This window comes from Condylura cristata, unplaced genomic scaffold (assembly GCF_000260355.1).
Source record: "Condylura cristata isolate star-nosed mole 26May11 unplaced genomic scaffold, ConCri1.0 scaffold00003, whole genome shotgun sequence".
NCBI classification, from domain to species: domain Eukaryota; kingdom Metazoa; phylum Chordata; class Mammalia; order Eulipotyphla; family Talpidae; genus Condylura; species Condylura cristata.
In genome coordinates this window covers 59,258,492-59,282,359 of record NW_004567104.1, presented here as the reverse complement: position 1 = coordinate 59,282,359, position 23,868 = coordinate 59,258,492, and the positions used below count along the sequence as shown (strand labels likewise).

The following is a 23,868-nucleotide window of genomic DNA, read 5'->3' as shown; positions in this document are numbered from 1 at the left end:
TATGATTATAATATAGTTTGCTTCTCTAGCTTTCTCTTAAGAGGACCAACTTTCTTGTGTTTTATATATATATAGAGAGAGAGACATTAAAATGATCAAACTGCTGTGTTTACTTACACAGAAGTTTTTATAGGAATCTATTTCTTTTAAACATTTTCATATACACAACATTCTTGTGTAATATATAATATATATATGTATTTTATTTTCTGAGGGGGAGATACACAGGAATCAATTTTTGGATAGTGGGATTTATACAGCTTAACTTTATGGAAAACAGCTAAACATTTTTTCAAATTGGACATGACTTTCTATACTCTCCAGAGTAAAAACTGTCAAAGCAGTTAAGATTCCTCGTGTCTGTCTCCCTTTCCTCTCAGTCCTACCCTTTTGTTACATCTATTTTTGCCTCATTTTCTACTTATTTATGGTAGGGTAAATGTCCCATATCTGCTGTTTCTTCATGGGCAAAAGTGAAAGTATCCTATGAATTATGTCCATGATATCATTTTATGTTCTAGAACTTCCTTTGTTTCCCTTTACATTTTCCATTTCTCTCAGAAATTCCCCATTTGTTTAATCATTATGATTCTGCTAGCTTTAAGTACATTAATATATATCACACTTGTTTTAAAGTTCTGTTCATCTAATTTCAGTATCATTTCATCCATCTTTTTCTGTTATTTGCATTCCTCATGTTCTTGGGTCATATTCTCATAGGGTGTTGTTGTTACTTATTACTTGTTTTTGTATGTCTAGTATTTCTTTACTATATACTAGACATTGAAAATGACGTAGCTTTTGTGATTTTTTTTGAAGAGCACTGATTTTTGATTTAGAGGCAGTTACTTTACTGACACTATTTTGATCTTACGGAGGCTCCGTCATTACATTTTGTTAGTGTGGAATTGTGTTTTCACCTTATTGTTAGATAAGCTTCTGTTTCATCTTTATTTGTAAATCATCCTCCTCACCCCTAGGGTTTCAGTAAAATGCCTAATATGTTTATTAGGTGAAATTGATGAAATTCAAACATCAAACACAAAGCTGTTTGCTGGGAATTTACCAACTCTAGTTGATAAGTCTGTTCAGCCTTGTCAGCCTTCCAAGTTCGGGGTTTTACCAGATCTTTGAAATCCTCTTCATGAATGCACAGCTTAAGGGTGAGATGATCAATCGCTGATAACCCTCTTCAGTGGTTACCCGTAAAATTTTCAGTTACTCTGCTGCTCTGAACACGGTCCTCTGACATATCAAACCAAGAGGATTGAGGTTTTCTGCTTGGGTTCCAACTCCTTAGACACACTACATAGTTTGAAATTTCTAAAAGGAAACTAAGCTTCAAAAATGCCTGTTAATTCTGTGGTTGTGGTTCCGTTACCAAAATCAAGTCCCTGCAGTTTTTTTTCTCTTTTTGCTTGCTTGTCAGTGTCTTTATTTTTCAAATATTCTTCTTGAAGCCTACACATTTTATTGCTCATGAAGAGCTATAACCATCATAACAAAAAAAAAAAAAGTAGTCTTTGAGTTTCTTTTATATATTAAATGCATTAAAGAGAAAAAGTTATAGTATTAACTTTTCTTTAAATTGTCTTCCCTTGCTTAATTAGTCGTTGAGACTGAATTAATTTCTTAACCTGAGGGAAACCTACAATCTTTCCCTTCTGAGATTTTCTAAAATAAATTGGAATAAGAAAGAAATACAGGTACACCCAAAAGGATTTAACTGACTCTACACACACACACACACACACACACAGAGAGTTCCATTTATAGTATTTAGAAATAAGCCATTAATTTTCCCTTAAACAACTATATATGAAAATGTTTAAAAGAAATAGATTTTTATAAAAACTTCTATGTAAGTAAACACAACTGTTTGATCATTTTAATGTCTCTAGCATATATATCAATGTGAAATAGATCAACTGCTTGTAATTTCTCTAACTCAAAAATAAGTAAGATTAACAAATATTTATGTTTTCTTTATTGTTATATTTGGTAATAAAAATAATTCTTAAGCAAGGAAATTTTTATTATGATTCTATTACTCATATTAGGAATTTATTATGTTTGGAATAGAGTAAAATAATACAATGCCATTTAACTAGGTTCTTGTCATAATAGTAAAGAACGGAACAATTATATGTGAACTTATAATAGTAAAGTTAACTTTGAGTATTTTAAATAAAATGGAAATGGAAAGTTTTGCTGAAAACCCCTGTCATTTAAAAAAAAAAAGCCTGGAATCTTTAAATGGATTAGGAATACTGTTTAATTTATTATATAATGTATCATACATCTTTTTAAAGTATTTTATATGAAAAGAAAAATAATCTACTATTTTACATTCCTATCTCTATTCTGAATCTTCAGAACATGCATTGTTTAGGTGTAATCATGAAAGTAGAATTGTGCCAATTGAATTAAACACACAATTGTGAGTACGCAGTGCAATCAGGAAATGGCAATTTGTCCTGAAAAGATTTATTTCTTTTTAATATCTACTGTTGTAGTGAAGAAGCCTTTAATTGTTGCTTTAATTACCCCCACATATCTACTTTAGCATCTTGTCTGATAACCGTATCTACACAACTGTTCCTTAGTTGAAAAGTGATTTAGTGATGGCTAATATCCTTTTCTGCTTCAATTTATGTTTTCCCTATTGTTTGGTCCATTCTGGAAATAGCATTTGCAGTGTCTCAAGCTCTACCTCATTTCCCCTTTGCTTTAATTAAATCCTGTATTGACATTTGACATAATTTATGTCTGATAATTTTAGATTTGTCTTATGCCAGCTGATGTGCTCTTCTATCTGTTCCTTTTCAGTTTAGTTTTCATTCCAGAATGTTCCACGTAGAGACCGTTAATTTAAGTATTGTACACAAACTTAAAATTACTATTTTTTTCTCTTCAATTTGTCCTGTTCACGTGAATTCTTGCATCAAAATCTCTTAGTTCCGTGTTATTGCATTTTCAGGCACAAAAATGCAACAAAATACATTTATAGATATAAGTATGAAATAGCAAGTCCTATACCAAACTTAGAGTGACTTAGAATTTTCAGCAACCTTAAATAACCTCATAACTTGTTTTTCTATTCATTTAGCCATTCCACGCTTACTTTATATAGTTGGTAATAATATAGGGAACAGCTGCAAACTTTCACAGTAATAGGTACAATCGAATCTGATGTGTCTAATTAATTTTTAGTCCAACAAATTAGTTTTGTTCTTCATTACTCTCCAATGGGAGGAAGACATTATATTTCATTATATTTTTTTGTCTGCAAGAACAATGGAGCATTGCGGGTCACATGCAGCCCTTGTCTGTGTTCTAATTAGCCCAACTGACAACATTGTTTCAAAAATATCATAAGAAATAGTTATACATTTTGCATAATATAAAATAGCATAAGATATAGTAATACATTTTGGTTAACGTAAATATTGTGCTGTATTAAAAATGACACTTCACCAACCATTACATCGTTGAAGGAAAATTTGTCTTTTCTTTTTTATAAACACTATTAGAAAAATCAGCATATATATATATATATATATATATATATATATATATATATATGTTTTGTATTAAAAATCTAAATTCATCTTAATGCCTTATTAATTTTGTATGTATAATAATTAATGACATAATTTGAGAAAAATAATTAGATTTATTATATAAGTAATTATTAAATCTAGAATTTACTATAACAGATATTTTGGGAATAGAATATAATGTGTATAAGAAAATGCTTGAAGCTATAACAGAAATCTGCATTACCTTAATAGTAGTTTTCTTTTATATTCATAGCTTAATCTAATGAGCCAGGAGAATAAAGTAGAGGGTGTTTGTGCTATACCACTATTCCGAGAACTTCAGTCCTTCCATTCAATGGCATTTCAATTTCTTAGAGACTTCACATTCTCCAATAGCCTTTGTTTCTATCCAGCACATTAGGAAAAAAAGTGTATGAAATTTTTCACAACAGTTCATGAGTGAGGTATAGAAGAAGCATAATCACAAATTTCTACAAACTTGGCCAATAATTTTGTTACATGAACTATTAGGGAGGCTGGGGAATAAAGGCTTATTTTCTGCACAGGGAGAAAGGGGACACTGGTAAATTAGTCACCTGTGGTTTGTAGGACTTTGAATCTTTATGATTCACTACTTCCCAAAGAAACTTGAGCTTCTCTAAGTAACTCTTAGTCTTATACTTAGTCTTATATGGGTCATATGTTGGAATTGCAAATACTATTTTCAGTTAACCTTGTGTTAATAGACAAACACATACACACACAAACACACACATGTATATATATATATACACACATATACACACATAAATACACGCTCAGACACGCACACACACATATGCATATGTAGTCTCAATGCCCTGATATAATCAATGGCTTCTTGACCAAAATAAGGTATTTGATAGAATATTAAACACAGTATTAAGTTAACATGTTAGATGAATCATAAACATTAGAATTTTGGCAGTGCCATAAAGGAAAGACATTGTTTGCAAAACCTTGTGATAAGTGTTACAGCTGCTTTCTTTGTACTTTACAAAATTATATTAAAGCTTGTTTTACCGCATTGAAGAAAAGTTGCTATGTGTAAACTCCTATCATTTGTTCTACTGTTTATTTTTAAGTGGTTCTTGTAATCCATAAATCAAAACATAGTGGAACATATTATTAATCACATTTTGAACTTATAATTTGATTCTTTTTCTGAATCATCAAATATGCATATCAATGATTATGACATACTCCAGGCACAGATATCACTTGTCTCTGAAGAAATTTTCTCATGCCCATGTACATATTTGCCGTGCTTATTTTTGTATTAATTATAGTAAAAATATTATTTCTTCCATAGGGGGGCGTAATGAAGTTGTCATTACTGAAAACAATAACAGCATAACTGAACAAATCACTGACGTTGTGAAGCAACCAGCCTTTATAGCCGGTATTGGTGGTGCCTGTTGGGTAATTTTGATGGGTTTTAGCATCTGGTTGTATTGGCGAAGAAAGAAGAGAAAGGGACTCAGTAACTATGCTGGTAAGAGAATATTTCCAGCTAAGAGAACTCTTACCTTTAAGAATGTAATAAAATGAAAAAATGAGAAATAGAATGGAAGAGTGAGTGAATTAATGAATGCATTTGGCTTGTTTTAAATACCTACTCTATAAAATGCAGTTTTAAACACCATGTTTTAATGTATCACTGTTTACCATATCATATTAAGTCCATAAGGCATATCTCTTTATCTCTAGTAAAACATGGCAAGAGTACACACTGATAAAATACCTAACCACTTTTGTCCACCCACACACTTTCCAGTGGTTACTTAGTTAAGTGTTTTACCAAAGTGTTCAGGGTAAAATGTTACATTTTAAATATAACTACCTGTAGTTCAAGGACATGTCCCAAAGGGAAGATGCAAACACAAAACCTCACCAGATTTAATAACACCATTGAGGTATGAATTAAGTGTTATATTATTAACAGATAGAGGGTATTTATTTCAAATGCCTATCAATCAGCATTTTAGAAGAAAAGAGAAAGGGAGCAGGAAAGGGAACAGAGGTAGGGGAAAGACCCTAGATATTGTGGCTATTTACAACTCAAGCTTTTCTTGGAATTCAAGAGTTTCCAGGATGTTGAGGTGTAAAGATGAGGGAAGACAGGAGAGAAAAAAAGGAGAGATACAATTATCAAGTCATTAATAGAAAGAATGAACTCAGTATAAAAACTGTGTTCAATGACTTTTTAAAAAGTTTTTTAAAGATTCATTTATTCATGCATACAAGAAGTAGGGTACAGGCTGGGAGTGGTGGTGAAAGGATTCACCAGAGACAGAGTGGTGAACTGAACAGGTAGATTGACTGAAGTTCTCTATTGAGGGGAGCAGCGGGTGAGATAGGAGAGGTCTGCCACACCATGTGGGTCACCTGCCTGGGCCGAGGACTGAACTTGCGCTGTAGTGGCTGTGGAGAGCTTCATGGTGCTGTGCTTTAACCCTTTGCAACACCAAGGAGACCCCCCAATGACAAATTTAATTGCAATTCATTCTGAGTAATTATTTCTAGGAAGAACAATCATTAAAAGAAATTGTCTCACAGTATTTCACATTCTAGAATTTACAAGGGAACACAACTTGATTTTCCATTTTCCTACAAACTTCTTAGAAATTTCATTTTATTTAATCTTCTATTTTTAATTTTAATTTTCTTAAGAAGCATACATGTCTTCATTATTGATTTTGACTGAAGTTTCAGTACTTATTAAGCTTAACAACTATAGTAGCTTGTAAGCTTCCAAGTTGCTAAGAATGCCTAAATAGAACAAAATGTAAGGAAGAGCACTGACATGGTTGCCTTGCTTTTTACTTGACAACACTGAAATCTGATCCTGTCTATATTTTATGAAAATAAAATTTGTTAGTTACTGTTTAGAATAATGTCCCAAGCCTACAGAAATTAGTATATTTTAGCCACTGAAAAGTATCTTCCAGCAGACTGTGTGACTGGCTATCATTCTGCCATTTTCATTTTTCATTGATTGTAAACCTCCCGCTTCCTTACGCATTGTCATCTCAGTGCTGTCTGAACACACAGTGAGGGATTCTTCCCAAAAGGGAACATTAGGCAGAAACCGCTGACTGTCGAGATCTTGAACAACGATGATACTTCATTGTACCTTCTGGCTTTTAAAAACAGTCCCTCAAGCGTCATCCCTGAAGGTGCTGTTCATCACCTCATTGCTTAATCAATCACCAATCAAATAGGATTTCTTGTCAGTGGCATGCCCATATAAATCCATGGTTATTTTTATGGAATTCAAGAACTGTTTCATATTTATTCCTTTTTTGACCTTAAGGAACATAATAAACTATTGACTGTGCTAATCCACATGGCACAGAGTTCTATGATACACACATTTGAAGGCATTTTTATCCTCCATGCATCATTCATTTGTTCCTTGTAAATGGTATAGCTCTCGTAATTAGTAGTTCTGCATTTTAGAAGATTTATGTCAGATGTTTTCCCTTTTATTTTAAAATAGGATTTCTTTTGCAAACCCCGTGCATGTTGTTTGAAATACATCTCTTGGACTTTGAGCTTGATGGGAATAGTGTATTTCCTATTATCATTTCTTATTGTGATTGATATTCATCTGCTTGTAGAAGAATTGCTAACTCAGAAGGTGCTGTGCCCTTCGAACATTTTAGAATAAGGCCAACTCAGAGAGCGACCTTTAGGAACCTTGATACTTAATTGATATATGGCTGACTTTCAGAATAGATTCACCTTCAGCTCATAATTTGCCTTCCAGCAGCTGTGGTTCTCTTTTAGATGAAAAGCAAGTGAAAATGTAAACTATAAGTACCTAGAATTACATATCTGACTTTGTGACATTTTCCTCCATAATATCCTGTTCTCTACTTTTAAATTTTTTCATATTCTTGTTTCATATAATTTAAGAGAACACAGAGCTTTTAAATAAGAATGATTATTAACTAATACATTTCTCATACATTTAAATTTATTACATTACTATGTCCATTTATATATTAATAAACTAATAATCTAACTTAAGAGCATAGGAGCCTCATATGGGAATATTTTTCCTCGTGTATGTATAAAAATTATAGAAAATTTGTTTTATTTATACTGGTTCTTTGGTTTTTATAAAAATTTCTCGGAAACTTCTAAACTATAAGTATGAAAACTAAGCCAGTAGAATGAAAACAATGTGATTTTACCCATAATATGATAAGGCTGGTGTTTTCACTTTTTTTTGCATGATGTTGGCAATAATAGTCTCAAATCCTTACTATCAAATCATGATAGCATCAATAATTTCTTTTACAATTAAACAAAAAGGTTACTTTGGTATTAGTACTAAACTTCTATTTTGTTTATTTCAAATTGTGATCCTGAGATATAACATTTTTATAATCTACATAGATTAAAGATAGGCATTTTAGTAAAAGTAAATTGACCGAAAGCACATGAAATTAGACTTCAGTACTCCCATTACTCAACTTCATTGCAAATCTCTTCCTAACAGCTAGAATAGCAAAGATAATAACTAGTGGGGAGAGAGTTAGTCAGGGTAGAGAGTCTAACTCAGGCACAATGCTTCCCACTCACCTTGTGTAAGTGCAAAGTCTTACCCATTGACTTTGTTCTTTGTGGTCAATCTTTGACTCTTCATCATGTGGAAAATTATATTTGAATACTGCTATGCAGTGTTAGTATCTCTTATATGTCAGGGGATATTAACATATTTTTCAATAGATATTAGTGGATTAAAGATGGATATATAGGGAATGATCAAGAATCAAACATAAATTTAGACATGTCAGTGACCTAAGCATAGGATTTGGCCTGGATATTTTGCTTCTAGGCTTAGAAGAAAGTGGATATTTCTGTGGGGAAGTGCTCTTAACTTTCTACCTTGTTTTTTCATATTTATTCTTATGAAATTCTTCAACACAAACATGCACCACCGGTTTGTACTTGCGCAAAGGACAGTTGAAATGAGAGTTGAACATCCATCCCCATTTCATAAACGATGTGAAACCATATGCTTTTCTAGACAAACATACACTATTATTTACCTCGATTTTCATTGAGCGCTAACAGTCTACTTGTCACTCATGTAAAGTTTCCTGTCTGGCTGAGCAATTCTTACTCCCTGAGATGTTAGAGAGTAAAATAGGATTGTAAAGAGATTTGGGCAAAAATAGAAAAAAAATCAAATATGGAAAATATTAGGTAATTTTTAAATCCAGAGATCTAAATTAAAAAAAAAAAAGTGAATTTGAAAAAAAGATACAATTACATAGTATATAACATGGGGCTATACCCATATCATTTATTTATAAAGAGATATTCATGAAGCCTATATCACTCTTCAAATTCATGTTGCTGGTTTTTCTAATCACAAGTTCATGTTGTTGATTTTCCTTTTTTTTTTATTTTTAAGATTTATTTATTTGTAACTGGGGTACAGACCAGAGGTGCAGGGGCGGTGAGAGGATTCACCAGAGACAGAGTGAGGAGCAGAACAGGCAGATCAATGAAGTACACTGCTGAGAGGAACAGTGGGCAGGTCAGGAGAGGTCTGCAACGCCATGTGGTCACCTCCGGGGCAGGCGGAGATCGAACTCATGCTGAAGTGGCTTTAGCTTCTTAGTGCTGTGCTTCAACCCCCTGTGCCACCAGGGAGGGCCTTGTGTTGTTGATTTTCTAATCACAACTTTTAATTTAAAAAAGCAGTGTGTGTGTGTGTGTATACGTGTGTGTCTGTGTGTGTATACATGTATATACATGTATTTGTGAAGCCTACATGACTTCAATTTTTGTTGTTTATTTTCTTAATCACAATTTTAAGTAGATTTTAATCCACTTTTTTAATGAATGTAAATGTGTTTCCACTTTTACAAGAATTTTCACTTTTAAGTTGTATTATATGAGCATTACTGTTGTGAATAACAGATTTTAAAAACAACAACTATAAACAATTTAATGAGAGAAAATTATGAAATGCTAAACACTTCATATGTAAATTTTAAGCCACTGGTAAAATATAAATTATTTGACAAAATTGAACAAAGAAAGCTAAAAGATTTGATGTAATTTTTATACTCTGATTATCTAGGCTGAGTTAATTCTTATTAAAAGAGGATTAATCTACATTCATATTTGAGAAATAGCTTATCAGGAAAAGGAATGAAGCTTGGCTGCCAACATTAAAGTTTCCATTTGGAGTAGGAAAATGTGGCCCACTAGAGATAGCACTCTGAAAGCTTCCTCACTACAAAATGTCAATTTACCACATAGTTGTATTTCCCTTCCCCCTCAATTCTAGCAGGCAAGAGATTAGGATTAAGTCTGTCAGAAAATAGTAGAGGTACTTTGCCTGTGATATAAACTCACAAAATCCTTTCACCTTGTATCCTTTGAAAATATTGCCATCAATTCAAAATATTTAAAGCAGTCCTAACGTGTTTAATAAGATTGTAGTGCTCATAGACCTTTGGAAAAATGTTAATGCTCTTCTGTTAGTTTTAGGGAAAACAACAAACTTCTGACCATTGTTCCGTGAAAGCTTTTGTGAGTAGGAAGTCCTAGGAAAGATACTTATTTCACATTTATCTCTGGCAAACACAAAGTTGCTATACTGTGATAATCAACATCATAAGTAGAGCGAGCTTGTCCAACTCTCTGTGCTTCTCAACCTCTTGCCTTCAAGGAAATTCAATATCTCTTTGAAATGAGAGCAGTCTCAAACAGCTTTTATATTGCAGTGTATTTATTTTTACATTAAACTCTCTTTTCACAAACATGCAAATGAGGCTCAAAACACCAAATGTGACTTACATATTAGGAGTTGTAATTGTTCATTCTTATTTCTAGTCTTCTTTGCATCTCATAGTCTATCAGACTTCAGGTGTTTTTTTATTCACTTTTTAAAATATAATAAACCAAGGTTTAGAGGATAGGATGAAAGGGAAACTAGGAAAAATATCTGTATTCTTCTTTCATTAAAAATACAACTGTGGCCCTCCCTGGTGGCTCAGCAGGTTAAAAGCACAGCATTGAGAAGCTAAAGCCACTTCCGCATGAGTTCGATTCCTGACCCGGAGGTGACCCACATGGTGTGGCAGACCTCTCCTGACCCACCCCTGTTCCCCTCAGCAGTGTACTTCATCGATCTGCCTGTTCTGCTCTCTGCTCCCCACTCTGTCTCTGGTGAAGCCTCTCGCCGCCCCTGAGCCTCTGGCCTGTACCCCAGTCTGTATGCACAAATAAATAAACCTAAAAAAAAAAATACAACTGACTCTCCTTAAGGTGATAAGGATGCTATTACTTTTTCCTAATACAAATCTACAAAATAGAAGAGTCTCATGTATATCCGCTTCTGCTCTGGGCCCTTTAAATGAATCATTTATTTACATAACACACTGTTTATTTTTGCCTTTTACAGTTAATGTATTCTTTATGGAATATTTTGATAATCTGTTAGCAGTCTAGAGCCATTTGAAAACATTATAATGATGACTAGAATTAGTGGAATATAAATAAAAAGTAATTTCAGTACTTCAAAATTTAAAATTATTTCACTCTAAATATTTAATTTTAATTGATAGATGTGGGCCATACCATAAAATCCAATTTCAAACATATATTAATTAACCTCAAATGATACCCTCTTTCCAAATTTTTTTGGGTGGGTATTATAGCATAACATAGAAATTACTGGCTTGACTATTTTTAAATTCACAGTTCAGTGGAGCTAAATACATTCACAGAGATATGCAACCTTCACCAACATTCATCACCACAAATCCTTTTATCTTCTAAAACTGAAATTCAGCACCTAGTAAACAATTGGCAACAAACATTCTGGCCTGTATCTCCATGTTCTCAGAACTTGATTCACATATGTGGGATCATGTAGTAGTTGTCTTTCCGTGACTGGTTTATATCATAATGTCCTCAAATTCATCTACATCTTAGCAGTGTGAAATATTGCATATTTGAAGCATATTTTAATTGTCATTTCTTAGATTGACACTTATTTGGGTTGCTTCTACATTTTACCTATTGTGAATTTATGAATATAAATATCCTTGAATCTCTGCTTTCAGTTCTTTTGGCCATATCTTGAGTAGTGGACCTTCTGGATCACATAGTAGTTCTCATTTTTAATTTTTTAAGGTCATATCATTTTCACTGTAGCTGTACCATTTTACAGATTATTCTATTTCCATGCAAAGTGTTCCATTTTTTTCCTGGACCTTGCTAACACTTATTATAGTCTGTTTCTCACACAGTAGCCAACAGAATAGGTGTAAAGTAGAATCTCTTTTTAGCTCTGGTTTTCTTTTTCCTAATGATTAGTGATACAATGAGCATCTTTTCATATATTTATTGGCTACTTTAATACTTTTTATAAAATTTTGAATATTGCATCATAATGCTTTAATTTTTTTTTTTTTTTATAAAGGATTTGCTGTGAGAGTTAAAGTACAAACTCACTTAATCTTCTGTTTCAGTTCTTTTCTCTAATACTTTTTATAAAATTTTGAATATTGCATCATAATGCTTTAATTTTTTTTTTATTTTATAAAGGATTTGCTGTGAGAGTTAAAGTACAAACTCACTTAATCTTCTGTTTCAGTTCTTTTCTCTAATGTCATTTCTTGCTCTCTCTATAACAAAAATTTTAAACTAAGATAAAAATAAACCTAGGTTAGGGAGAAATTCTTAGGTTCTCCCCACATACCTCCTGAATGGAATATTTTAAGGTGTAGCCCATCAATGCCTACTTTGCATACTCTCAGTGATATTCACAACATTATTTTAACTCTCTTCTAGCAGAGTAAAACAATCACTTGATAGTCCATTAAAAAAAAACACATGACTAGGAAGTCACATCAGATAGAAAGCTAATTAGCTATATTCTTTTCACGGTACTTGTGTTTTTCTCCCCTAATCAGGCATTTATTTAATACCTCCACTGCTCAATTTTTTTCATTAATTGTTGTAGATTAATTTGTCTTTCTTTGTTAATAGCAGTTATTAAAGGGATGCAATATGGTGTGGACACACGGCTGAGTCTGGGTTCCCTGGACCTGGGCCAGCTTTTCAGGAAGCAGAATAGTGATCAGTATTCTTTCTTGTTCTCCAAGGAGCTGTTCATAATCAGTCCTGGCCAGACAGAAAGGTCATGTCAGGATTGTTTTATAATGCATTAGAGAAGGTACCTGAAAAATTGATAAGGCAGAATAGTGCAGGTGCCACAGAATGTAACCAAAGGCCTGCCTCCAAGAGTCCTGAGAGATCTTGGAATTATGTCTCCTAATCATGGTAGTGTGAGTAATGCATCATTAGCTGACCCTTGAGAAAGTACTAGGAAACTGCAGTTAGAAATTTAGACAATTTAAAGTATGAGCATATTTGAAAGTACAGAACTGAGGCATAGATGAGTTATGAAGAGAATATTCACATTAAAAAGTTTTCCCAGGCCACTCCTAGTGGTGCAGTGAGTTAAAGCACAGCACTACAAAACTAGCCACAGCTGCTTCAGCACAAGTTTGATCCCCGGCCAGGGAGGTGACCCACATGACATAGCAGACCTCTCCTGCCCCATCCGCTGCTCCCCTCAGTAGTGTACTTTGTCATTCTGCCTGTTTTGCTCCCCACTCTGTCTCTGGTGAAGCCTCTCACCACTCCTGAGCCTCTGGCCTGTACCCCAGTTCTGTATGTATACATAAATATTAAAAAAAAAGTTTTACTAGGTCTATACTTTAAGTCACAATATGTCCTTGGTTTATTTAAAATAAGAATAAATTCATAAAATTTTCATTGCTTTTTACCTTTACTTAGTAATCATACTAAATATAAACAATATCTGCCCACAATAAGCTATATTAAATACACATTGATGAAATTGTGTTGTTTTTCACTTATCCCCAGTGGTGGGTTTAGCTGAGCAGTATTAATATTTGTCAGAGTTGTATATTTGAAAAGCACAAACTTCTCCACACAATTTTTCACCATTATTTTCTATTTAGGTCATTTAGTGGTAAAATTTGAACAAACTAATGTGAGACTTTAGGCTTATCCTATTAATCATGTAATATTCACATTTCACTGCAACAAAATTGAATACAGTTGCTGCCTCAGACTCTGCATGTAGTATCACATTACATTTCTCTGAACAGAAATATTTTAATTCAATATATCCCTGGTAGTAAAGGTTTTATATGAATGATATTGGACCCAGTCTGATATTTACATTCTTTGGTCAATCACTAAAACCCAATTTCATGTTGTTAAATTTGTAGAAAGAAATCCAGTGACTAGAGGGGGTGAAGTCTTCCTGTGTGACTGTACTTGATGCCACTGTTGTTAATAAGTTCCATGGTTTTAGAAAGTATTTAAAGTTTTGTAATTATTACAGTAAAATTAAATATATTCAGTATCACTTTTTTGAAAATTTAATTTTTGTGAAGATTGGATGATTGCAGCTGTATTAATTAGAGGTTGCTTTGTATTAACTACCAGTTGTATTAATTGCAGCAAGGTCTATTGCAGTTTAGTTCCACTTATAGTGCTTCTTTCTTAGCACAGGTATCTGAATGGATCAGTGATGACAAGAACATGTTGTCAGTCAGTCCCATTTCCTCTCATTTCATAAAAAAAGATGAGAATATCTGTTTGATCTATCCTGTTACAATTTCTATTGTGGACATTTTTCTCTGTGCCTCCAAGTCAGGGCATTCGTATGTTAAGACTTAAAAACACAACTTTGTAATTCACCATTAATGTATGCCAATCTTCAGTAGCACTGCATATACTAGTTGTAGCTGGTTTTGACATTTAAATACAAATTGCCTCTTTGACTTAGCCATAAATTTGGCTTGAAGAATTTGAAAACGTCTTAATAAAGTTGGAACAAATAATGGCTTTGCTCTGGGCCAAACCACTGCTTCTTACTCTCTGTACAATTATGTTAATTATATTTTGTTAAAATTCCCAGAGGTCTCAGCTCTAAAGTAAGGGCCAATATGTAGTTGTTATTAATCGTAATTAATATTGACTGCTTGTGTGTGTCTTTCTATTTTTACAGTTACATTTCAAAGAGGAGATGGGGGACTAATGAGCAATGGAAGGTATGCTAAGGAGATTTTTTATTATTATTATTTTTAATCAGGTCTGGAGAACCTCTATAGTAAGAGGCTATTATTGTAATAAACGATCACTTACAATTCTGAGAATTCTAGGAGGAATTAAATGGCTTACCACAAGGCTTAATGATCTATCTGTTGTGCACTTTAGAGGAATCAAGTCCAGATGTTTCATATCTCCCAGACGCCCCTGAAGAAATTAGTAGTAAATATCACAAGGAATGTGTTCATTTGTTAGCAGGATGTTTATTGCATTAATTAGACATTAGCAAATGAAGTTGCTGTTGTTTAAGACTCCTTATTGGCTCTCACTAAATTGCTGTGAGTGAACAATTACACATAATCGATCACAAAGTAAATGATTCATGGATGATGAATAGGTTGTAGATTGATAAGACTAGATTCTACAACTTTGGATACTCAATTGAAATTGATAAAAGCTGATAACAAACCCATATATCCTCATCTATTTTCCCTTTGCCAATATGGAGATTGTAATTAGGCTCTGGTAATAACTTCCAATCTCCCATTTAATCAATATTTTAGCAAAAAGAGATTAGGTCTAATGAGAGTTAGTGGATGTAGCAAGAAAGCAGTTGGATCTTCTGATTGCAGTTTCCATAGAAACACATGTTTCTCTTAGGGATTATACCAGAAAGGGTCTATCAAAAAGAAAAGCCCGATGATTATAGATGTTGCTACTTCTTTGTAAATATGCTAATAATATGGAAAGGAATCAGATTCCTATGTTTCATATCAAAAATGGGAGTTCTTTATAAAATATGGAATGAAAGTAGTTTTCCTTGTAGACCAAATGCACATACTAGATCAGACCACAGTGGATCTTTTATTACAAGTTAATATATCCCTACTATTTTGTAAACTGGAGACGTTAGAAATATACTGGTGATGGAGCAATATATATATTTTTCGTTCATTTCTGTCAAGTTCCTTGACTCTAAAATCAAGCATGAAGGCCATACCATGGACTACAGGCTATAGAGGGCAGATAGTAATGGAGACTGCAGAAATCAAGGATGCAATAGCCCAAAGACTTGAAAATGGTTTATACTGAGCAGTCACTCTAAGCAGTTGTTCCCTAGAGTTATCAATTTATTATCCAACCTTGTTCTAGGTTCCTTATTTTACCAATTTCGGAGCAGACAACTGAATTCATTTGGGATGTCAGCAGGATCCTTGGCAGGGTGCTTATACTAATGCTGACAGAGTTGATCCGTATACGGCCTTAATGAACTCTTGAAATTTCTTAATTCTGTAGAGTTGGAAGGGAATCATTACTTAGTTATTTAATCCATTTTAGTGCCTTCGATAGATTCCCAAATCTCTCACTGAGCTCCATTTCATTTCTTTTAGCCGTCCAGGTCTTCTAAATGCTGGTGACCCCAGTTATCCATGGCTTGCTGATTCATGGCCAGCCACTAGCTTGCCTGTGAACAATAGCAATAGTGGTCCCAATGAGATTGGGAATTTTGGGCGTGGTGGTAAGTTGTGTTTTTCATTTTTTTTTATTTTTGTTATTGTTTCCTTGACTGTCCTTCATGCTTTAAAAAAATCATTTTATTCCATATTTAAAATGAATAATGCACATTTAGTAACAGCACTGTATATTTGCTAAATAGTTCATTATAAAACTTGCATCTGTATTAACTTAAGTAAAAATAAGTGGTTAGTGAAGTCATTACTAACCCAGAAGATAAAATGCTCATACATTTTTTTTTTCAGGACTATAAGTACAACATATGAACTCAGGAACTATGCTGCTTTTGATTAGGTAGTAGTCATTCATCATATATGTATCAAGCATGAGCTATGTACTCATTATCATGGCAAAGAGTAAAGTATAACAGCGATATAAAGACAGATTACACCTCATGTAATGCACCCTAAGGAGTTGATATTAAATAAATATAGCGCGTTGTGAAAGAACTTTTATATAGAGTATAAATGAAAGTCAAAAATGTGACACATATGTAACATGCTCAAGCCTTTAACATTTGTTACCAGATTTTTGCAAGGAGACAAAATTTAGCCCACTACAAATAATCATCATCAGCTCCCCCTCTCCACATTTGAACCAGTCAACAGGAGAATTCTCTGGGTCCAATGTCAAATATATGCATATGTGTGTGTGTGTGTGTGTCAAATATTCTGTGTGCATTATGATCCTAAGGGGAGGATTTCACTTGTTAGAGTATTTTAAATTATACTCAATGTGTAATCTTGTCGACACTGGTATTTTCTCTTTAAGAATAGAATGCAAACACCACATTAAATGTATTAAAATGACATTTAAAATAACAAAGTTATAAGTCATTCCACAAGTTGTATTTTGTATATTACAAGAACCACACACACACACACACACAAAGGATAAACCTCCTATTCTTCAAATAAAATACAGAAAATTGTCATACCTTCCTTGAAGAGTATGTAATGAGGATTGAATGGATAACTACATGGTTCAACACAAAGCTTAATAAGCAATATATGCATGCTTGGTATCACTGGCGAAAATGAGAGGATCGAAAGTATGCCCCTTGGTTTCTTCATTACCCTCTTTAACCCAGTGCACTCCTTTTAGGTTTCTCACTTGCCCAGAGCCTCTGCGAGTGACGGCCTCCCCTAAGTGACTCAGCTCTGAACCTTCAGTGATAAGCTGCCATGTTTCCATGGGCAGGTTCCAAAGCACAGCATTCCCCCCACCAGGAAAGCAGAGCTCTCCTTACTACCCAGCCCAGATTGATTTTTATCAAAAAACATCGGTTTCCAGATTTTATAAGTCTGGAATAGTGGGGCTTTCTGCCTTTATGGAAATAACATGCCATTCTATCTTCGTATCAAGAAATAAATGTCTGAAGATGGAAAAACTTCATTTTTTTTTTTCAGTTTCTAGGAGGCTATGCTAACCTCTAGAATGTCTCAGTCTAATTTGACCAAAGGATACATCTGTAGGTTCCCAAGGCTTTTCTTTATATTAACCTCATTTTCATGACATGAAATATTTCAGTGATTGTTGGAAACCAGCTCCAACTATTGAGGTGTCTGGAGGCAAGACAGGCAGGACCCTAAGGTGGGAAGGCTTCGGCGAGTGGAGATTCCTAAAAAAGGGGAAAAGGGAGTGAAAACGGGAAAGGAGAGCGAGGAAGACACGGGAGTCAGAGTTGGGTGCAAGTCTTTCAGCTCTGCCTTCAGCAGAGGTTTATTTTATACATTAGGAGCAAGCAGTGGGATCAGCACACGAACTGGGCTGAGAGATTACAATCTCCTTTGTTTTTCCTAAGAACAGTTTAGGGTCGCATTGCCCTTTAGCTGAGATACAACATTCCAAAATCAATCAAGGTTAAAAACAAGTACATAGGTGCACAAAATTTATGACTAATATTACTATAGTGGAGATCAACTAAGATAGAAGTCCCTTAAGCCTTATCTACTACTTAATGGGTTTTTGTTTTTCTGCATGAATCATCCTGGGAGACAGATGAGGAAATTCCTTGCTAATCAAATCTCTGAATAGGAGACATGGGTGAATTTCTTTATCTAAAGATTACATAGTAGAATCCTGAAAAACTAGCAAGAAGACTTTTGTGGATTCCTTTAAGGTGTAGCAGGTGGAAAACTTGACTAGTTTAAAAATAGGCAACCTGGATGAATTTCCACATCTAAAGGCTAGACAATAGGAAGTTTGAGTAATTCTTTAAAAGGCTGAATAGAAGGCTAGGTGAGATGATAGAATGATAAGATTTGGGTTATCCTCCATCCGGCAGTGAGAGAGACTTTTCAAAAATAGCCCTTTTGCTTTTATCAGTCAGTAGTCAAGTCACTTGACTTCAGGGGAATTTTTTCACCCTGGTGCAGTGCTTGCTTGTCAGGGCAGGCAGGCCTTGTGCGACTGAGGCAGTCCAATTGTAAGCTAAAAGTTGCTCAGAATATTTTGATATTACGGTTATACAAAAAAGGGAGGTCATAACATAAGTTAGCATGGAAAGTCTGATTTTTCAGAGCAATTCCCCTCCATCCGGACTGTGTCTGACGACAGAGGTTGCATAGCTCGTGTCAAGTGATGAACTTCAAAGCCACAAAATATTTTGCAAGATTTACTTTGTCTCTTCATAGTAGTAGACATTTTAAGTAGTTACATGCAACAGAAATATTGTTAGGACTTTTTGTACATGTTATTTCATTTCCTCAGAATAATTGTATGACATTGATAATCGTATTTTCATTTGAAGTGTCAAGAAACTAAGGTGTATGAAGAAGAATACTATGAGATCTGACTCTAACACCTAAATATTTTTTACCTCTGCAGTTCTAAAAATGGATTCCAATGTTGATTATAGAATGCATTAACTTGGGAGAATATCATGGATATTGTTATTTTCCTTGTAAGAACAAGTTACCTATATATGCACAAACATAATGGAAATAACATTTTGAATCGTGAAGTTACTAATTATTGCATAAGCCTGCATTTTATCAGTGCAAACAAATTATGAAAATTACTTTAACCAGTTAGTGCATAGTTACTCTAGTCAAAACACTAGGCGAGGAATTGTGGAAAGACAGACATTTCCAAGTAAGCTATGATAGAGTGATGGAGACAACTATGCATACAATAGTCCAAACAGGGCAGAATAAATGTTAACTGAGCTGCTAAAGCTCTAAAATGAATTATGAGTAATTTTAACTGTAAAGAAGTTTTTGTGTGTTTGTTTGTTTTGTATAATTAATAGGTTCCCAAACTCGAATATTGGAGTCAGATACCCTAAAGCACTTAGGGATGGGTAGATGAGGATGGTAAGAGTGGAATCTGGGGAGTCCTGCCAGAGCACAGGCGGAAGTTCCTATTCAGGAATGGGTTCCTATTCAGGGATGGCTGTGGGAGGAAGGCTAGACCAGAATTCTCATCCATAAGCTGTAAGAAGGAACTGCATGTAGATATTAATGTATAATCTTCCCACTTTTCAATATTGGGATAATTCAATCTTTTACAAATGAAGAATGATTCAATAGTATTTGAAGGAAGCATAAACCTACCAATCAAGAGAGAAAAACTTAGGCTTAATGGGCCGACTATAGTTTCATCTATCATCAGAGCGATATTCTACAACTAGACTCATAGTTTTAATTGTTATTAAAAGAGTAGTATTATGTGGGGTTAGATTCTTCCTCTACTTTTTCCATTTTGAACATTGGAACACATAACCACTTTAAAAATTGTAACTAAGGTGATATCCAATCTAAATCTTAAGTTTTGGAACACCTCAAGTTCAAGGTGTTAGGAAGCTAGGGAAGGGTTTATTTTTACAATATTGGTATGTTATTTATTTTTTTATTCAAGAATAAATATAAAATTGATACTTGGCAATGAAATATGCTTCTTAATCATCAAATTTTCTAATTATAGCCAAAAACAAGATGGACAAAAAGCAGTTGTGAAATTCTGAACGCAAAAAGCAATTTCATTTAATTCTATAAATCGGTGAAATATAAATTTTAATTTAATAACCATTGATATTCATTTAAAATATTTACTTCAGTTAAATACATATCCATATAACTGTAATCAAATTAGAATTCAGTCTTCAAAATCTTCAGAGATACTTGCGTAATACTCTATATAAAATACATTTTAAATTTCTTATTATGGTTGCTGAAGAAAACAATTGTTAGCTTTTGTGAAATGCAAAATTGTGATATTTTTATAAAAATTCTTATTTCAAATAACATCGGATAACATCAAATATAAAAGTTCTAGAATATCTTGACCACACTGCTGCATCTATTTTCTCCCTGTGATGTCACCTTTGTTTTGGTACTGAGATTATTTTGCTACTTCGTACTACTTGTTGAAAATTCTCATCATGAGGAAATCAAATGGGTCAATAATCTAAAGCCTCATAAAGTTTGGATTTCAGAGCCTAGATTCTTAAAAAGCATACCATACTTAGATTCACTTTTAACTCTATATAATTTAAGAGTATGACTTGGTGATTTTTTTTTTCTTTAAAGATTCATTTAGTGTCTTTTCTCTGACAAGGAAAAATAAGAGCTCAGGAACGAGGTGGCAGTTTTGTGTTAAAAGCAGGAAGGGTAATTCAGCACACCAAAATGATAAGTGGACTGATTGATATTCAGTGTCGTTCCTGAAGTTTAATTTTACTCTTGCTGTATTACAACCTGAAACCCTAATTCTCTACTTCTAAGAGTTAGAAGCATAAATTAAACTCGTTGATCACTCAGATTGCCTTTTCTGTAGTTAAATCCCACAGTATTGTTAAAATGACTTATTCATGAAAATATTCCTTTGTTACCAAGGGGGAAAAAAAATACACGTTTGCTACTATCAGTTACACTCCATTTCCAGAGCTGTGAAATCAACTCAGATAAAAGACAATTTGAAACTTAAGGGTAAAAAAATGTATGTCATGGTCTGTATAGTATAATTTTGGAATTTTTTTTTTGGTCTAGTCAGCAATTATATTCCTTGCCTTATAGGACAAAGTGGAAAAAAAAAAAAAAAAACAGTTTCATCCCCGATTTGTGGATTCATTCTTACAAATGCTTTGTAAAGAGCTAAAATTTTCATGGGATTTATAAAAGAACAAGCAACTGCAAGCATTTTTCAGTCATGAATATCCCAAACTTCTCTTTCATGGTTGAGGAAGATGGGGAGGGGTGTGTGAAGCAGTGAGACGTGAAGGACGTGCAGTAGCTGCCTGTCATGAGGCTGATAGTGGGCGATAGTTGTATATCATCTCCCCTTCATTGGCTCATGAAGCCCATCTCAGCTAAAATGCAAACGTGCAGCATGACACATTTATTTTTCATCTTCAATCCGAGGAAGTTGGGCTTCCTGTGCATCATTAAATTTTTTCATTTTCTATGTTCACCACAGATGCGCTGCCACCAGTTCCAGGCCAAGGGGATAAAACAGCAACGATGCTCTCAGATGGAGCCATTTATAGCAGCATTGACTTCACTACCAAAACCACTTACAATAGTTCTAGCCAAATAACACAGGCCACCCCGTATGCCACGACACAGATCTTGCATTCCAACAGCATACACGAATTGGCTGTCGAGCTACCTGATCCGCAGTGGAAAAGTTCAATTCAGCAAAAAACAGATCTGATGGGATTTGGTTATTCCCTGCCTGATCAAAACAAAGGTAACAATGGTGAGTCAGGTGATTTCCTGAGGACTTTCTTCCATATCATTTGTGCATGAGATAGAAATTAGTATCCGTTGTCCAGTTCAGTGATTCATCACCAGGTTTGCTACCTAAACTAAAAAAAAAAAAAAACAAATCTTGGCATGTGTTCAGAACCTTGCACAATCCCTACCACCTTCACCACCACCACTGTCGCTATCACCACACACCGACACCAATTGGTTCCATCCTTTTAGCTCTTTTTCAATAGATTGATCAGCAATCCATCTCTACTTCCATTAGGACAGGAAAGACAAAACATTCCTCCACCGTCCCACAACATCTGCTTCTGAGTTGCTAACTGCATGTTCTGCATGGGCTTGTGCTGTGAACTAATCACATGATGCCACTATGACCTCTGCCCTTTAACCCTTAGCCTTACTTTACATCCCTGACTACCGATTGGCTGAGGGATTGTCTAATAGAATGCCACACAACCAGTCACAGGATTTCAGCACCACCAGCTCTCACAACAGCTCAGAGAGGAGTGGCAGTCTCTCAGGTTGGTCTAATCACAGTAAGGAGAAATATTTGTTTGTCACCAGCATATGACCTGTGTTCCATAGAGCCATGAAGAGGTACTGAATCACAACTCACTATCAGGCATTTATCTTTTAATGACAATAACAGTTTTTCCTGCTGAAATCATTCTGGGGAACGGGGTAAAGTTATCACTGTCATCTTTATGTACTGAAAATGCAAACATGGATTTATAGAAAATAGATGCCATATAATGAAGCACTGTTCATTAAAGAGGACATTAATAATTGAATTTGAAGAGTGAAGAAAAGTTTACCAGAAAAAAACTCACATAGGAAAGTCAGTTTCATGCATGGATACCAAAAGAGGAAATCAACTAAAATGCAAATGATTTTAGAGATTTTGCATGATACTAGTATTCCAGGATGTGACTTCTTATTTTTGGACAATATTTCCAAAATATCACATAATAGCAATTATCATCTATTAAATAATAAGATTTAGAGTAGGTGCTGATATGCTAAATAAGAATGTTAATAAGAGAAATTACTGTTCACATATTAGTATTAAATTATCTTTCAGATTGGTAATTATTTTATGTCGTAACTTTTAATATATATTTGAGATATATTAGCTAAATTAGCTAACTTTAATATCAGTATCAATTAGCACATGTGGAGAAAAAATACATTTTACCAGACATTTATATATACTCACTGCTACCTCAAGCATCTTATCCCTAAAATGAAGAGGTCGTAGTAGACATATTCCAACTACCACGCATAACATATGCATTTTGTATGACTGATGACTTTATCTGCTTACTTCTAATTGATTCCATGATGTTACTTGCTATTTTTTTTATATTAATGACATGGTATTTATTTTCTTGGAGTGTTTTGGGTTTTTAAAGTATAGGTTCTCAGTAAAAGAACCTTGTGTTCTGTCACAGACTTTCAGATATCAAAGCCATGAAGAGTTAACTCTTTTACATCAATAGGGTAACATTTACTAAATGACTTTTCCTCAGGAGATAGAACCATTTCAGTCTGAAAATGTTAATGCTCTCTCTTCTTTCCAAAATGAGCCATTTGCTCTTCTTAGCTATTGGTAGGATTATGTACATCATAGAATACAGAAAATTTTAAACATCTGTTATGAATTTAAACTGACAGTATATAGGGCACATTTTTTAGTAACTTTATATGTCATATATTTATAATGAGCCCCATGATTATACTGAATAATTAAAAAGTAATGTAGTTTAGGCTATGGCATTTGAGATACATAAGGTCTCCAGCAACATACACATAAAAAATATATATACTGTAAATTATGGATCACATAAGACTTTCTATAAATCCTTCATTAACTATTCTATATATGTTGATTGCTGCTGAGTTTTAAAAGTTGTCTTTGAGTAATTGTAAGC

At 33.9% G+C, this 23,868-nt stretch overlaps 1 protein-coding gene across 10 annotated transcripts in view; it reads left to right on the top strand.

Moving 5' to 3' along the window:
• The window catches only part of ROBO2 (roundabout, axon guidance receptor, homolog 2 (Drosophila)), a 1,357,399-nt gene that overhangs the window by 1,291,671 nt on the left and 41,860 nt on the right, over positions 1 to 23,868 (top strand). For 6 of the 10 annotated variants that reach the window (XM_012731356.1, XM_012731319.1, XM_012731346.1 and 3 more), the window contains 5 exons: positions 4,894 to 5,076; positions 14,668 to 14,710; positions 16,100 to 16,227; positions 21,642 to 21,923; positions 22,333 to 22,458. In XM_012731356.1, coding sequence (XP_012586810.1) covers positions 4,894 to 5,076; positions 14,668 to 14,710; positions 16,100 to 16,227; positions 21,642 to 21,923; positions 22,333 to 22,458 — 762 coding nt within the window. The remainder of the gene's footprint in view (positions 1 to 4,893; positions 5,077 to 14,667; positions 14,711 to 16,099; positions 16,228 to 21,641; positions 21,924 to 22,332; positions 22,459 to 23,868) is intronic. The other 4 variants (XM_012731362.1, XM_012731333.1, XM_004675295.2 and 1 more) reach the window with 2 other exon arrangements.